Below are 16351 nucleotides of genomic sequence, written 5' to 3'. Positions count from 1 at the left end.
CTTTGTAAATTTATACCATAAGGTGCTGGCTATCATGTGTTTGAAGCTACCCTAAACTTAACATAACCTAAGAAAACTCCAAACAATCACTATAGGTCTTGACTCAGATAATTCATCTATGCTTTCTTATTAATGAGACTTTCTATACTACAAAGTGAGGTCATTCTTTATTAATTTATATCATAAGTTGCTGGCTATCATGTGTTTGAAGATACCCTAAAAGGCTAAACCTAACCTAACCTAACAAAACCCCAAACAGTCACTATAGGTCTTGACTCAGGAAATTGATATATGCTTCCTTACTAATGAGACTTTTTATACAACACAGTGAGGCCATTCTTTGTAGATTTATACCTTAAGTTGCTGGCTATCATGTATTTGAAGATACCCTAAACTTAACCTAACCTAACAAAATCCCACAGTCACTATAGGTCTTGACTCAGGAAATTCATATATGCTTCCTTACTAATGAGACTTTCTATACAACAGAGTGAGGCCACTCTTTGTAGATTTATACCATAAGTTGCTGGCTATGATGTCTGAAGATACCCTAAACTTAACCTTAATCTGTTTTTTGTGTTGTGTTGAATGTACGTATATCTAGTTTTTATACACACAATGATACTACTACTACTACTACTACTGCTACTACCACTACCACTACTACTACTATAAATACAAACAGCACTAATAATATTAATCATAACACTAATCCTCTCGTCTTTGTCAGGTCTCTCCCTTCCTGCCTGAGTCCTGCCCTCGAGGTTCTGTTGACCCTAAGACAGGACGAGATGGAGGATGTGGCGGAGGCGGCTGTGGAGGGCATGAGGAGGCTGGGGGAGGCAGGAGGAGGAGGAGGAGGAAAGAAGTTGGAGGAGCTTATGGTGAAGAAAGTGATGTCGGTTGCCACTCGCCTTCCTTCCATAGTCCGACAAGAAGGTGAGTGAGAGTGAGTGAGTGAAAGTGCGAGTGAGTGAGACAAAGAGAGACAGAGAGAGAGAGAGAGGAAAAGAAGAAAGAGGAAAGAAAGAATAGAAGGAGATAATTATGAAATGAAGTAAGTGAGAGAGAGAGTGGATGAGAGAGAAAGAGAGAAAAGGAAGAGAGAGAGGAAGAGAGAGAGAGAGAGAGAGAGAATGAGATGAAGAGAGAAAAGGAAGAGAAGAAAGAGGAAAGAAAGTATAGAAGGTGATAACTACAAAACAGAGAGACACAGAGAGAGACACAGAGAGAGACACAGAGAGAGAGAGAGATAACAGAAAAGAAAGCAAAGAAGCAGATAATTATGAAAGAAAGTGAGAGAGTGAGTGAGTGAGTAAGAGAGAGTGAGAGAGAGACAGAGAAAGAAAGAGGGAATGAACAGAGAAAAGAAAAGATTGCACCAAAGTAGATAGAGATTAAGAAACAAAAAGAAAAAAGATTGAAGAGAAAAAAAAAAAAAAGATTAAAAAGGAGTAAAATGAATGAAACTCCTGTTCTTCCTCTCCTATTTTTTTCTCTTCTCTTTTGTTCTTCCTCTTCTTCTGGTCTTTCATTCTTGTATTTTCTTGCATTTTCCTCTTTTTATCTTGTATTATCCCTCATTTTCCTGTATATTCAGCACCACTAACCCCTTCAAACCTTCTCCCCCCACAGATGATGCGACCACCCTGGGGGCCGTCAGACAGATCGAGGGGTGCCTGGAGGTGCTGGGGGGGCGGGGGGTGCAGCTCCTCCTTGCAGCCCACAACGCACATCGCCTCCTCCACTCCCTCGCACTCCTCCTCGCCCTCGACACCTCGGACTCGAACCTCCTCCTCCAGCGGAACTCGGCTCTTGGTAATTGTTTGTTTGTTTGTATGTGTTTGTACGTGTGGTTTGTTTGTTGTGTTTCCCATTGTTTTTTTTCTTTTGTATTTTTTGTATTTTTTTTGTTTTATTGTTTTTCCTTGTATTTTTTTTCTTGTTTTATTTTTCTTGTATTTTCTTGCAATTTTTCCTTGTTTTTTCCTATGCTTTCCTGTTTTCTGTTATTTTCCTCATTTTGTTTTCCTGTATTTTCTATTTACCTGTATTTTCCCCTCTATTTTCTTGTATTTCCCTCTATGTATTTTCTTGTATTATTTTCTCATCTTTCTGTTTATATTCTTTTATTTCCCTGTATTTTCCTTTATTTCCCTCTATGTATTTTCTTGTATTATTCTCGCATCTTTCTGTCTATATCAATTTATTTTCCCGTATTTTCCTTTATTTCCCTCAATGTATTTTCTTGTATTATTTCTCATCCTTCTTTCTATATTAATTTATTTCCCTGTATTTTCCTTTATTTCCCTCTATGTATTTTCTTGTATTATTTCTCATCCTTCTTTCTATATTAATTTATTTTCCCATATTTTCCTTTATTTCCCTCTCTGTATGTTCTTGTATTATTATCTTTCTGTCTATATTGATTTTCCTATATTTCCATTATCACTAACCCCTTCAAACCCTCCCCTGCAGACCCCTTTGAAGTCCCCATCCTGAAGCCACACTTGGGGAGGTCATTCACACACTTCCAAGACAAGCGAGTCCTGGAGGGTGTGTGCCGTGCCTGTGGGCTGCTGGGGCGCCATGGGGGGGTCATGCGGCTCGGGCACATGTGTACGGATCTCCTGCACCTCCACACCTCTGCACACCTGTACTCCGAGGGCCTCCTGCTGCTGTCCCTGGTCCTGGATGGGGTGCCGCAGGGAGAGACAGGTGTGTATGGAGGGGATGGATGTGGGTGTGATTCTGGACTTTTTATTGTGTGTGTGTTAATGTTTTTTCTTTGTTGTTGTTGTTTGGGTTCTAGTTTTGTTGTTTGTGTTGCCTTGAAGTTTTGTTATACATATTATTATTATTATTATTATTATTATTATTACTATTCTTATTTGTCATATGGTTATTCTTTTTCAAACTTATCTAACTTTCTCACTTTTATTTTTTCCCTCTCATTTTCCTGTTTCTTCTTTTTCTGCCTCCTCTTTTTCTGTTTTCCTCCTCTTCTCCTTGTTTCTCTTCTCTTGTTCTTCCTATTTCTTTTCCTCTATTGCTTCACCTCCTCTGTTCTTCTTTTTCTTTTGTTCTCTTCTGTTTTCCTCTTCCTGTTCTTCCTCTTCCTCCTCTTCCTTTTCTTCTACTACTGTTCTGGCTTGTTCTCATGTTCTTTACCTTCTGTTCATCCTGTTCTCTTCTTCCTCATCCTTCTTTTCTTCCTCTTCCTCTCCTCCAGACACAGAGATCGAGGAACACCAACACATAGTTCAGCTTATCCTTGACGAAGTGCTGTCCCCGGATGCCCTCGGATCCCCCCTCCCCTGCACCCTGGAGGACGAACACACCCTCGCGTCCTTCCTCACACCCTTACCGGCACCCTCATCCCAGGTCGAGGGCGCCAGGGCTCGCATCATCAGGGTGATACAGGCGCTTGGGGTCGTGGGGGCATGCGCTAGGCTAATGGGACGGCACTTCACACAATTTCTCAGCACGCTCCTCTGCCCTGTCATGGAGTTCGCTGGCCTGGGTAACATGGCTGTGAGTTACGCCGCCACGGATGCGCTCAAACGGATGTCCGAGGCGTCTGGATGTCCGGGTATCGGCGACTTCATCCGTGAGTCCGCCCCGCATCTCTGGTATCCGCTATCCATGCGTCTTAAGCGATTCACGGAGTACCCAGCTTCCGCCATTGTTCTCCAGGTGGCTCTGCGATATACCGGCACCGAAATGCAGGCCTTCACGGAGGAGCTTGTCGAGGAGGCTTTGACGGCACTTGACCAGTACCACGTCGAGCTTGCCATCCCCATGCTTAGGGTCCTGTTGGCGTATGTGTCGGTCGTGGCCGCGGAGGAAGGAAAGAAAAGTGGTCTGGGTGCCGAGGAAGAGAGAAAAAGTGATCTGAGTGTCGAGGAAGTGAGAAAAATTGATGTTGTTGTTGAGGAAGTGAAAAAAAGTGATGTGACTGACCAGGAAGTGAAAAGAAGTGATGTGACTGACCAGGAAGTGAAAAGAAGTGACGTGGAGAAAGAGGAGGAGGACGAGGAGGAGGAGAAAGGGAAGAGTGGGATAAGGGAGAAAGGGAAGGTATTGGAGGTGGAGAGAATGGAAGAAAGGGAAGAAGAGGAGGAAGAAAAGAAGGAAAGAGAGGAAGAAAACATTGGCGCTATTGCAAAGTTCCTTCAAGAATATCATGATGCGAAAATGAACGTGAAGATCGGACTGGAAGAGGATGAGGAGGAGGTGGAGGAAGACGAGAGGAGGAAATGGGAGGAAGAGAAGATAACCACCTCCAGTAATCCACCATCACCTCCTCCCACCCCCTCCCCCCCTCCTGAACCCACCGAACCAACCCCCCCAAGGAACATCGAGTTAGTGCGGGATGTGGTTGACCGTTGCTCCTACCTCCTGCACGTGGGGGGGCGGGAGGGGCGTCTCCTAACCCTGGAGGTCGCCCGGTGGGGTTGTCGCGCCCTGAGGAACTGGGAAAACCTATTGTTACCTTGCACTCACAAACTCTGGCGTCCGATACTTCTACTTCTATCGCAACCTGACCCTGTTGTTGGCACTCGCACGCTGGCACTGGTCTCGGAGTTAGTGGCACTGAGCGGGGACTTCTTGCGCCGTAGGGTACTCCAAGAGGCACTCCCGTTGGTGTTGAAGTTCCTCGAGAGCCAAGCGAACGTTAGTGCTGCCAAGGAGTGCCTTACGCCGTCACTCAAGGCTCAGATCTCCTGCCTCGCCACCCTCATGACCCTAATACCGGCACTCCAGCTTAGGGTCACGGAGGCTGGGAGTGTCGTTGGGGTCGTGGGTGCGTACCTCGACCCCCGGCACACCCCTGACCTGTTCCGCGGCGCCATGGGTGTGCTGAGGGTCGTGTCGAGGTCACATCCGCATCATGTATGGTTGGCGCTGGCGATGCGACGACCGGCGGTACAGCTGGTGCATCCGTCGCCTTGTATTCCGGCTGTGAAGGTGAGCGGCGGATGTGTGAGGGTTGGGTGTGGGTGTGTGGGTGTTTGTTTGAGTTTTCTTTTATTTGTGTTTCATGTGATTTCTACAAGATTACAGTTCTATCTTTGTACAGCCGTTTGCGAGAATTTTAGGCTTCACGTTTTTTTCTATGTAATTTAAAAGAAACTGTGGTCAATAAACTATCTATCTATCTATGTGTGACTGTGCATGTTGGCTGTTATGTAATCTATTCTTTATGCATACTTTTATATTTTATCTATCAATATTTCTTTGTATAGCTAACTCAAGTAATTACTATCATTAACTTTATTATTTATTTTATTATTTTGTTAGTTTAAGAGTCATCCTTCCTCTATTTCTTATCATCGTTCTCTATACTCCATTTCTGTTTTATTTTATTTTCCTCATTAATTTTTTCTCGTTACTTTTTAAACACTCTTTTTTTCAGTTCTCATCTATCATCCTTCCTCTTTTGACGAGTATTATTATTATTTTCCATATTCTCCTTCTGTTCTCTTATTTCCTCCATTCACAGCTTTTCTCTATACTTTCCAAAACTCTTCTCATTCTTCATCTTTTTTCCTTATTACCTTCTGGCACCCCTTCTCTCATTCTTCTCTTCTTACTTAATATTTTCTCTTGTTTTTTTCTCTTTTTAACTCTCACGCGCATGTTCCCTTCCTCCCTCCACAGATTGGCAGCTCGAGGCACCACGGCACACTCCCCGCAGAGGCCGAGGAGCTGTTCCAAGAGCTGTCCTGAGGCGGCGCGTGGGTTAGTCACAGCGTTGCCAGATTGTCGTACTCTGCCTCTAATGTTTGCCGATATCCGACCCCAAACTCCGCTTCCATCACCCAAATAACTGCCTTCATATGTGATTATCGTTTACATGGTTAATTATTTATGTTTCTCGGCAACAGGTATGGGCCATATATTGGTAAGTACGCTGCTCTTGAGTACGATAATCTGGCAATTGTGGTTAGTCATCACCTCGGCCAGTGTTCTTCCGTAGCTCTTTTGGGGTTTCGGAAATATGCAGCTCACCTGTGGCATTTCTTTTGTGTTACTTGATTTGTGGTTTTGTATACTTGTTTTCCCGGTCAGCCACACATGAGGTTAAGTATGTAGGTTAAGGGGGGATATGTTCATAGTTGGGTTATCTTCTACTTCTAAATTTTTGTATACTCTCCTTTATGTTTAACTTTTTTTAGTAGTTTTCTTTATTTTTTCAATTATTTTACTTGTATTTATTTTTTCATTTTTTTACTTTTTTTTTTTTCATTTTCTTACTTCTCTTTATTTTTTCACGTTTTTTTACTTCTCTTTATATTTTTCATTTTTTTTTTACTTGTTTTCTTTATTTTTCACATTTTTTTTCAAGTTCTTTATTTTTTCACTTTTTACCTGTTCTCTTTATTTTTTCACTTTTTACTAATTCTCTTTATCTTTAACTTTTTCACTAGTTCTTTATTTTATCACTTTCTTTACTAGTTCTCTTTGTTTTTTCTTTTACTAATTCTCTCAGCCAGTTACTCATGCAATTAAATACATAGGTTTAGGGATCATCTATTTGCCGGCTGGGTTAGTTTATCATCACCATCATTGCTGTCACTAATTTTTGTATTCAATCTTATTTATTTTCACTGTTTACTGGTTTTCTCAGCCTATTACAGGAAGTTACATACCGGTATATAAGTTAAGGGATAATCTATTTGCCAGCCTGATTATGTTATTTTTATTATTATTATCATTATTATCCACTCTATTTTTTATTTACTCATTTTCCCAGCCTATCACATGAAGTTACATATATAGGTTAATGGATAGTCTGTTTGTCTGTTGAATTAATGTATTTTTATTATTATTATTATTATTGATTTTCTTTACTTTATTTTTCATGTATTTACCTTTTCTCCCAGGCAGTTACATAAAGTTAATTAGTCTTTAGGTTTAAGGGATAATCTGTTTGACTGTTAAGTATTATTAGTACATAAAGTTATTTGCTTCTCAGGAAGATATCGTAAGTTAGTTCATTCCTCGGCTGTGATGTGGCGGCAATACAGTACAAGTGTTGCCGTGTGTTGGTCTGTAAGGGGTGTGAGGTGTATCTTTTCTTATTTTTGTATCAGGCTTCCCTTGATTAAATATGAAGGAGTAATATCCTAGTAGTTTCATTGGGAAGGTAGCGACGTCTGCAGTATACCGTCACCCATGCACTATTTTTCTTTCCATTTTTCCGAGAGTATCAAGACAGGAGGAGAAGGTGACGGAGAAAGGGAAGGAAAGGGAGAAAGGGAAGGTATTGGAGGTGGAGAGAACAGAGGAAAGGGAGGAAGATCTGAGGAAAGAGGAGGTGATGGAGGTGAAATTGACCTCTCTTTTGGCCATTCTTTACGTTTATCTTTTTAGGAGCAGCGATTAGCGAACTTTTTATCTTCCCTTTTTTTTTTTTTGTCGCCCTTGAGTTGCTTCCTTTCCTGTAAAATGTAAACAAACTCCCTAACTCACTTTTCATTATTTATTCTCCCAAATACACTAATTTCTCACATGGTTTGACTTGTAAAATTAATGTTCATGGCATAAATAATAATAAAAGTAAAAGGTTTTCAGAATATTAAAGCTAAATAACACTTTTTCAATCATTGTTTTATATTCTGAGGTGTTAACATCCCCACAAAAAATAAATGAGTCACTTTTGATGTTGGACGAATAAATAAGATTAAATAACTAACCTCTCTATCCTCAAATACATATAAATAACATTAATTTTGTATGGTATGAGGTCCCTTGTTATACTTTTTTTGTACATTCAAACACACACACACACACACACACACACACACACAAAGCCTTATACCTCACTATTAACAAACATATTTTCACTCTCTAAACTTTCTGTATGATCTAAATGTTTTCGGCCTTCCTCCTCCTCCTCCTCTTTCTCTTCCTCCATCTCCATCTCCATCTCTGCTTCCTCCCTCCACTCCTCCTCCTCTTCCACTTCCTCCTTCACCACTGCTTCCATCTCTAACCCTTCTTCCTCCACTGCCACCTCCACCACTACCTCTAGCTGCTCCTCCTCCTCTTCTTCATCTTCTGTTTCCTCTTCTTCTGTTTCATCCTCCTCCTCCTCCTTTTTCCTACGTTTTTTCCGTCGCTTCATTTTCCTCTCCTTGCTTTTTTTCTTCTTGATTTCAGTCAATTTTCCTTTTATTCTTTTCTCCTTTCCTTCCTTATTTCCTCTATTTTTCTCCTCCTTGTGCCACTTCAAATGTTTATCGAGGTGTCCCTTCTGAATGAACTTTTTCCCACACACCTCGCAGCCAAAGTTCTTCGTCCCCGTGTGGAGGTACATGTGGAACGCCAAATGCACCTTCTGGCGGAACTTCTTGCCGCACTCTTTGCACTCGTACTCAAACACACCCTCGTGGATCTTGCGGTGCGTATCGAGATGGCTCTTCTGCATAAAAGCCTTCCCGCACTGCACACACGCATAATCCCTCGTCCGGGTGTGAGTGTTCAAGTGGCGGGCGAGATTCTCCTCTTGCGTGAACGTCTTTCCGCAGGTTTTGCATGTGTGTCTTTCCGTGCATGTCTCAGTTTCCCTGGAGTGTAATTTTAGATGCCGTAGCAGGTGTCCCTTCTGCATGAACTGCTTGCTGCACACCTCGCATTTGTTCTGGCTCGTCCCGGCATGGACTCGCATGTGGCAGGTGTATTGGTATTTTTCCTTGAATTTCTTATCGCACATTTCGCACTCGTAATTCCGCAGCCCGTCGTGCGTCCTGACGTGCCGGACCATATGGCTCTTTTGCACGAATTTCCTGCCGCACACGTCGCATTTGAACTTCTCGGTCCCGCTGTGTATGGTTCTGTGGTTCTCCAGCGTGGTCTTTTGGGAGAACAGTTTCCCGCACTCCTCGCACTGGTACTTTTTCCCACTATGTATCTCTCGGTGCTGGTCCAGGTACGCCTTGTTCGAAAACCCCTTCCCGCACTCCTCACACAGGTACTCCGTGTCTTTGATGTGTCTCTGTTTGTGTTTGGCCAGGTAGCTCGCCCTAACGAACACCTTGTTGCATTTATCACACCTGTACATCACTGCGTTTATCCCATCGCCTACATGCGTCACTTCGTGCTCCTCCCATTCGCTCCGTTCCGTAAATTCCCGCCCGCAGTACCCGCACCTGTGCTTCCTGATCCCAAAGTGACGATTGATGTGCCTATTGAGTGTCGTCTTCCGCAGAAACACCTTACCGCACTCCCCGCACTTATGAGGTTTGACCCCAATGTGAGTGTTCATGTGTGCGGTTAGGTTTAGTTTGCTGGTGTAGCGTTTTCCACACTTCTCGCACCCAAATTTTTTGATGCCCGTGTGTGTGGTTTTGTGGTTTTCCAGCTGGTAGGGGAACATGAAGAGCTTGTCACAGTCAGGGCAGGATAGCACGGTCACCCCCGCATGGCTGAGGGTGTGCTGGATGAAGCTGCTGTGACTGGGCAGAATCGCCTCGCATTTCACACACTCGTACTTCTTCAGGTCGTCCATAGTGCTGTGGTGTGGTAGGGATTCAGGCGGTGGTGGGAATCGGGCTGTGGTGGGAGTTATCGTCTCTCCCTTCTTTGTCTCATTTATCATTTGTTCTCTTGTTTGGTTGTCCCTCTGGTGAAAAAAATGGGTATTAGAAATTAGGTTACTACTTCATGAGCTTCTTCCTTTCATTCATCTATTAATCTCTATCATCATTATTTTTCTAACCCCTCTCTCCCTTTTTCTCTCACTTATACTTTTGTTTGGTTGTCCCTCTGGTGAAGAAAAAGGAGTATTAGATGTTAGGTTACTATTTCATGAGCTTTTAAGAATCCTTTCATTCATCTATTAATCTCCATCATCATTATTTTTCTAATCCCTCTCACTTTTCCTCTCACTTATCCTTTTGTTTGGTTGTCTCTGTGGTGAAGAAAAAAGGATATTGATTGTTAGGTTACTACTTCATGAGCTTCTTCCTTCTTTCATTTATCTATTATCTCCATCATAATTTTTCTAACCCCTCTCTCCCTTCTTCTCTCACGTATCGTTTTGTTTGGTTGTCTCCGTGGGGAAAAGATGGATATTGGACATTGGTAGTTATTATTTCATTTTAGCAGTCAGAAGTAGTTCAGTAGAAAGGGGACCCTTAAACCCGGTAGCTGCGGGGGTCATGTTTCTTAGGTTAGGTTAGGTTAGTTAAATGCCCCTCTAAGTAAAATAATGAGAAAGAATCATCACTCACGCAAACCATTTCATAATATATATCAACGCATGTGTGATCAGTTTATGCATCATCTATTTTGGGAGGTTTATATCATGGCAGAAATTTGGCCCATCGCTGGTACACGGTAAAGCCACAAATTTGGCCCATCGCTGCTACCGGGTTAAACGCATACTAACCTAACCTAACCTAACCTATTGCCGGTAAACTAGTAACCTATCACCGCTGAAATATTTATACATCGCCTTCCGGTCTGCTTGATAAATAGTGATGGAAGTATTCGGTATTAACGGGAAATAGCCACTCTGAACCTGGCCCGACTAAAATAAAAAATAATAAGATAAAATTAAGCCATAGGGTACCATGTTGCTGCCCTGTGTTTCTGCCCTTCCTATGGTGCTGTGTCTTGTATTAAGTGGCTCAGTGTGGCCCATGAGGCTTAATTCCCTGCCTATTTCTGTTATATTAGTAGTGAGGGTCATTGACAGGGTACGTTGTTTCTTCCTTCCCCTCCATCACCAAGAAACCTCAGCTCTTTCCCTTTACCCGAGTCACCCCTTGATCCCCTTCCATAGCCCTTTGCCTCTAATATACACCCGGGGAAGGTTAATTCACTTCATGGTCTTTTTTTTAATATTTATGGTGAGGGTCAGAAAGGTCACGTATAACTGTCTTCTTCCTTTCCAAACTTCACTGGTCTCTTGTTGGTCAGGTCACCGGTTAGAGTGTATATTTGAAGCTTAACTCACTGCCCAGTCTCTTAATATTGGTGTTGAGGGTCAAGGAGAGATGAAGAGGTTTAAAAGTGTCCCTCCTTCCTTCCTTCCTCTCCCTTCCTTATATGTCAACGGGGAACGACCGATCTCTTGGGTTGGTTATTTGAAGGTTTAGTTTAGTTACCCCTTCAGTCTCTTCAGTAATCTCCCTAATTTTTGTATTTGGTCAAGTTTAATGTATTTCCTGGTCTTTTTAGGTGGTATAGGAAAGGTTTTACTCTGTACCCCATTCCCTGTTTCCCTATTTCATCTGATTTCTTGGGTTGGTTATTTGAAAGTTTAGTTTAGTTACCCCTTCAGTCTCTTCAGTAATCTCCCTAATTTTTGTATTTGGTCAAGTTTAATGTATTTCTGGGTCTTTTAGGTATCTCCCTAATTTTTGTATTTGGTCAAGTTTAATGTATTTCCTGGTCTTTTTAGGTGGCATAGGCAAGGTTTAACTCTGTACCCTATTCCCTGTTTCCCTATTTCATCCGATTTCTTGGGTTGGTTTAGTTGAGTCACCCCTTCAATCTATGGTAATCTCCCTAATTTTTGTATTTTGTCAAGTTTAATGTATTTCCTGGTCGTTTTAGGTGGCATAGGAAAGGTTTACATTGCTGTGCTCTGTTTCCTATTTCCCTATTTTATCTGATCTCTCGGGTTGGTTATTTAATTGAAGGTTTAGTTGAGTTACCCCTTCAGCCTATTAAGTAATCTCTCTAATTTTTGTATTTGGTCAAGTTTAATGTATTTCCTGATCTTTTTAGGTGGCATAGGAAAGGATTAACTCCGTACCCTATTCCTTGTTTCCCTATTTCATCTGATCTCTTGGGTTGGTTTAGTTGAGTCACCCCTTCAATCCCTCTAGTAATCTCCCTAACTCGTGTATTTGATTAAGTTAAATGCACTTCCTAGTCTTATTAGGTGACATAGAAAAGGTTTAACTCATTGTGCCCTATTCCCTATTTCCTTATTTTATCTGATTTCTTGGGTTGGTTTAGTTGAATTACCCCTTCAGTGCCTCCTTTGTAACATGCCTAACTGTTTTTTCTGATAAGGTTTAATGCACACTTTGGTCTTTTTAGGTGGCATAGGAAAGGCTTAAGTCACTATTTCCTGACTAAAATAAGCTTAGGTATAGATGATTGCAATGTGTAGAATGCTTAGGTCACCCTTATGAGAAACGATAGAAAACGAGGGAGCCGTTTGGGAGAGTTGATCTTTTTATGGATGTTTTAAAGGCTTTTTCTACTTATTTTATTTGTATTTATGGGCTTAGAGGTGTATTTATGATGTTTAAGAAAGGGAAGAAAGTTGAAAAAGTACGAGGAAATTAGTTTAGTACCGTTATGTAGGTTTTTGCCTATCTATCTATCTATCTCTATATCTCTATGTATCTTTCTATCTATAACTCTTTTTGCATCTCTCTCTCTCTCTCTCTGACTTAATTTGATATGAACAGTCACTTCATGTTCTAATATTTTCTTTCACCTCGGTTGCTCGCACACCTGTACTTCCACGTGAGAGAGAGAGAGAGAGAGAGAATACAGTATCAGGTTGCCATGTGTTGACGATAGGTAAGGAGAAACAGGCAGGTATCTGATTCTAATTATTAATAAGAGAGACAGGTGGAGCAGGCTTAGGAGGAGGAGGAGGAGAAGGGTAAGAAAAATGAGAAGCTGATTAATTAAAGCTAGTAAAAATGGAGATAAAGAAAAATAAAGATTAAAAACGAGAAGAAAGATATTAGTTATGAGACGAGGGAGAGGAAGGAGGAGGAGAAGCCGAAGAAATAAAATGAGTAGAAAGAAAGGAAATAAAAAAGATTACTAGAGAAGAATGAAATCAGTCCAAAAATATAGATAAAAGAAAACTGACGAGATGAACAACAGTAGTAGTAGTAGTAGTAGTAATAATAATAATAATAATAATAATAATAATAATAATAATAATAATAATAATAATAATAATAATAATAATAATAATAATAATAGGAAGAAGACGAAGAAGAAATAGATGAGTGAATTAAATAAAGGTAAAGTCTAAACAAAAAAAAGAAAAGAAAGGAAGCTACTCTCATTTTCATCTTCTTTTTCCTTCTTTTTTTAATTCTTTCTTCTATCTTTTTTTTCTCTTTATTGTACTTTTTTATTTAGCATCATTCACGTGTCATATAAAATAGCCCTAATTTCTTTGATATCTAATTTATTACCTGTATGTTTTGTATTACTTTTTATATTACATTATTAAACCAAAATATTAGCACAGGTATGGGTAGAAAGGTGTTTTAATTAGAGGCTCAGGTAGGGAGAGGGGCAGGTAAGCAGGTAGGTATCGTATTCTGTAGTACACTTATTAAAGGTAGAAAATAACAGGTAAGGTCTGCATTCATGTGAGTTTAACCTTGACTTTCACTTTTATCGACAGTCTCTCTCTCTCTCTCTCTCTCTCTCTCTCTCTCTCTCTCTCTCTCTCTCTTGGTTATTATCTCCTCCTTCGCACTTGAGAACCTGCATCTCTCTCTCTCTCTCTCTCTCTCTCTCTCTCTCTCTCTCTCTCTCTCTCTCTCGGCGCCTCATCAGCACTTCTCAGGTGTTAAAAGCAAAGAACAGGTACATATGAAGCAATGAAACACCTCTTACTCACCTCTCATCTCCTCTTCACTCTCACTCTCACTCTCTTTCACTCCTTCCTTTAATCTTTCTCTCAGTGTCTGTCTGTCTGTCTGTCTGTCTGTCTTTCATCTTTCTGTTCGCTCTCTCTCGCTCCTTTTTTCCTATCTTCTTTTGCTTTCTGTTTCTCGTGATCTTTTTTCTTTTCTCCCTTTCTCGATATTTTTCTCATCTAATTTTTCTCTTATTTTTTTTATTTTTTTTTCTCTTTTCCTCTTTTTCTTTCTCTCTTTCTCCGGTTCTTTCTTTCCTTCTTATAAGTCTCTCCACCTTTCTTTCCTTCTCTCTTTTTCTTGCCTGTTTTTCATTTTTCATTTTTTTCTCATTCTTTACTTTTTTTCTATTTCCCTCTTTCTTTCTTCCTTTCTCTTTCTCCGTCTCCGTCTTCATTTTCTCTTCCTTCCTTCTCCTCCTCCTCCTCCTCTTCCCGTTTTCTCCCGTGATGAATGAGGGAAGAAGAGGAGAAATGAAATAATAAAAATAATAAAGGGAGATAAATAACGATGCTAGACAAAAGGAGAGGTGTTAATCTCTCTCTCTCTCTCTCTCTCTCTCTCTCTCTCTCTCTCTCTCTCTCTCTCTCTCTCTCTCTCTCTCTCAAGATGATGGATTTCGCACCATTGTTATTTGTCATTATTTTTTACGTCCATTATCTTTTTTTTTCTCTCAAAGGAAGGTAATTAAGATAAGTTTTTTTTTGTGTAGTTCAAGAATTATTAAGACAAACAGCCACCTCGTAACTCTCTCTCTCTCTCTCTCTCTCTCTCTCTCTCTCTCTCTCTCTCTCTCTCTCTCTCTCTTAACACAATGGAGTGAAAATTAATTATGAAAAAAGATCTTGAAATAGTACTACTGTGTTCAGAGAGAGAGAGAGAGAGAGAGAGAGAGAGAGAGAGAGGGGGGGGGGGTCACAAACTCCTCCTCTTCCTCCTCCTACTACTACTACTACTACTACTACTACTACTAATAATAATAATAATAATAATAATCATCACAACTCTCACCATCATAAAAAAAAAAGAGAATAATGACAAGTAAAAATACGGAAGAAAAGGAAATAAGGATGATAATGAGAAAGGAGGAGGAGGAAAAGAAAGAGGAGGAGAAAGAAGATAGATGATGATGGTGAAGAAGAAAGAGAATAACGAGGAGGAGGAGGAGAAGAGAGATGATAAAGAGGAAGAGTAGGAAAGGAAGAACATAAGGAGAAAAATGACAATAGTAAAGAAGAAAAAGAACGACGAGCAGAAGGAAGAAGAGGAGAAGGAGGGAGAGGAAGGACAAGGAGGAGGAGGAGGAGAAGAGCGATGATAAAAAGAGAAAGAAGAGGAAAAGAAGAACAATAAGGAGAAAAATGACAATAGTAAAGAAGAAAAAGAACGACGAGCAGAAGGAAGAAGAGGAGGAGGAGGGAGAGGAAGGACAAGGACAAGGAGGAGGAGGAGGAGGAGGAGGAGGAGGGAGATGATGAAGAGGAGGAGGAGGAGGAGAACAACAGAGGAGTCAACAAGCCTTGGCGTTTCTCCCTTCTTCAGCGCGAGTTCAAAGGGAATGACGGAGCGAGCGAGAGGCAAGACTGGGCTGGAACTTTTATTATTATTATTATTATTATTATTATTATTATTGGTGGGGATGGTGGTGTTATTGCTACTTTTATTGCGATCACTGCTGTTATTGTTATTAGTTTCGTTATTATTATCGTTACCAGAGAGAGAGAGAGAGAGAGAGAGAGAGAGAGACCTAATTATAGCTTTCAATGATAATACTGGAAAATAATAAAGGTAAAGAAAGAAGGTTGGAAGGAAGGAAAGAAGAAAGAGATGAAATGAAGGAAACGAATAAGGGAAAGAAGGAAAGGAAGAGAATAAATAAATAAATAAATAAATAAAGAAGGAAGGAATAAAATTAATAAAACTGGGTATGAATATTAGGCTTTACATTAACAAAACCTAAAATAAAAAAAAAATTCAGTAGGCTAGTAAAAATAAACCCTGATTCCGGGCTTATAACAGAATACATCAGATTAGGAAAACTTGAAGTGGTGCCTTGAATCACTTGTATAATTATTTGGAAGGATAATATACTGAAATAATGTGGAATAAAAACGAATAACAATAAAAATCAATCTCTCCGCTTTTCCACATCTCTTCGCCCAACCTAAACAACCTTCCTCGTGGGTGAATAAACGAAGGAATTTAACATATTTTAAGACTATATTACGACTTATTTTTGTTCTGGAGAGGTATTTGTCTTCCTCCATATTAGTTAGGAGTCTCAGGTAAGACGGAGGAGCAATAAAAGAAAGGAACATTAGAAAGAAAAGGCGTTTTAATGCTTTGCTAAACTCTCTCTTGACTAGGCTATCAATGCTACATAAATATATCTAATGTGGGGTTGATAATTGATTCCACTTATTATTTTGTATACAGTCTTGCTTATTAGGATACTGGCTTCTTATTCTTCGTAGTTTTGAATGATTTTAATGATGGCAATCTTACACCAAGTCGATGTTCTGTCATATCTTTAGTTACCGTATATAAGTTGTTGCATTATTGAGGTGATATAACGATTGCAACTACTCAGATTAACTTATGGGAACTATCTTAACCTATTCCCTAAAAAAAACAAGGATGAAAGGCTTAAAATTTTGCCCATACCCGAAGCCATTACCTCTCTACATTATGAAATTACTGAGGCGACA

General features: G+C 40.3%; 2 protein-coding genes across 6 annotated transcripts in view; one reads left to right on the top strand and one right to left on the bottom strand.

The window, feature by feature from the left end:
• The window catches only part of LOC126999339 (uncharacterized), a 37847-nt gene extending 31566 nt beyond the window's left edge, over positions 1-6281 (top strand). For all 5 annotated transcript variants that reach the window (XM_050861860.1, XM_050861859.1, XM_050861858.1 and 2 more), the window contains 5 exons: positions 731-939; positions 1636-1818; positions 2479-2718; positions 3233-4971; positions 5665-6281. In XM_050861860.1, coding sequence (XP_050717817.1) covers positions 731-939; positions 1636-1818; positions 2479-2718; positions 3233-4971; positions 5665-5733 — 2440 coding nt within the window. In that variant the 3' untranslated portion in view covers positions 5734-6281. The remainder of the gene's footprint in view (positions 1-730; positions 940-1635; positions 1819-2478; positions 2719-3232; positions 4972-5664) is intronic.
• A 1117-nt stretch (positions 6282-7398) lies between these two features.
• On the bottom strand, positions 7399-11124 carry LOC126999338 (zinc finger protein 883-like). The gene is made up of 2 exons (XM_050861855.1): positions 10970-11124; positions 7399-9631 (listed from the first exon to the last, which is right to left on the bottom strand). The coding sequence occupies exon 2, from the start codon at positions 9605-9607 to the stop codon at positions 7823-7825; it is 1785 nt and encodes a 594-aa protein (XP_050717812.1). The 5' UTR covers positions 9608-9631; positions 10970-11124; the 3' UTR covers positions 7399-7822.
• Between the last annotated feature and the right edge of the window lie 5227 nt (positions 11125-16351).

The sequence above is a fragment of the Eriocheir sinensis genome, chromosome 16, assembly GCF_024679095.1.
Source record: "Eriocheir sinensis breed Jianghai 21 chromosome 16, ASM2467909v1, whole genome shotgun sequence".
Taxonomy (NCBI): domain Eukaryota; kingdom Metazoa; phylum Arthropoda; class Malacostraca; order Decapoda; family Varunidae; genus Eriocheir; species Eriocheir sinensis.
Note: the sequence above shows the minus strand (reverse complement) of the source record. Positions and strands in the feature narration are given on the sequence as shown.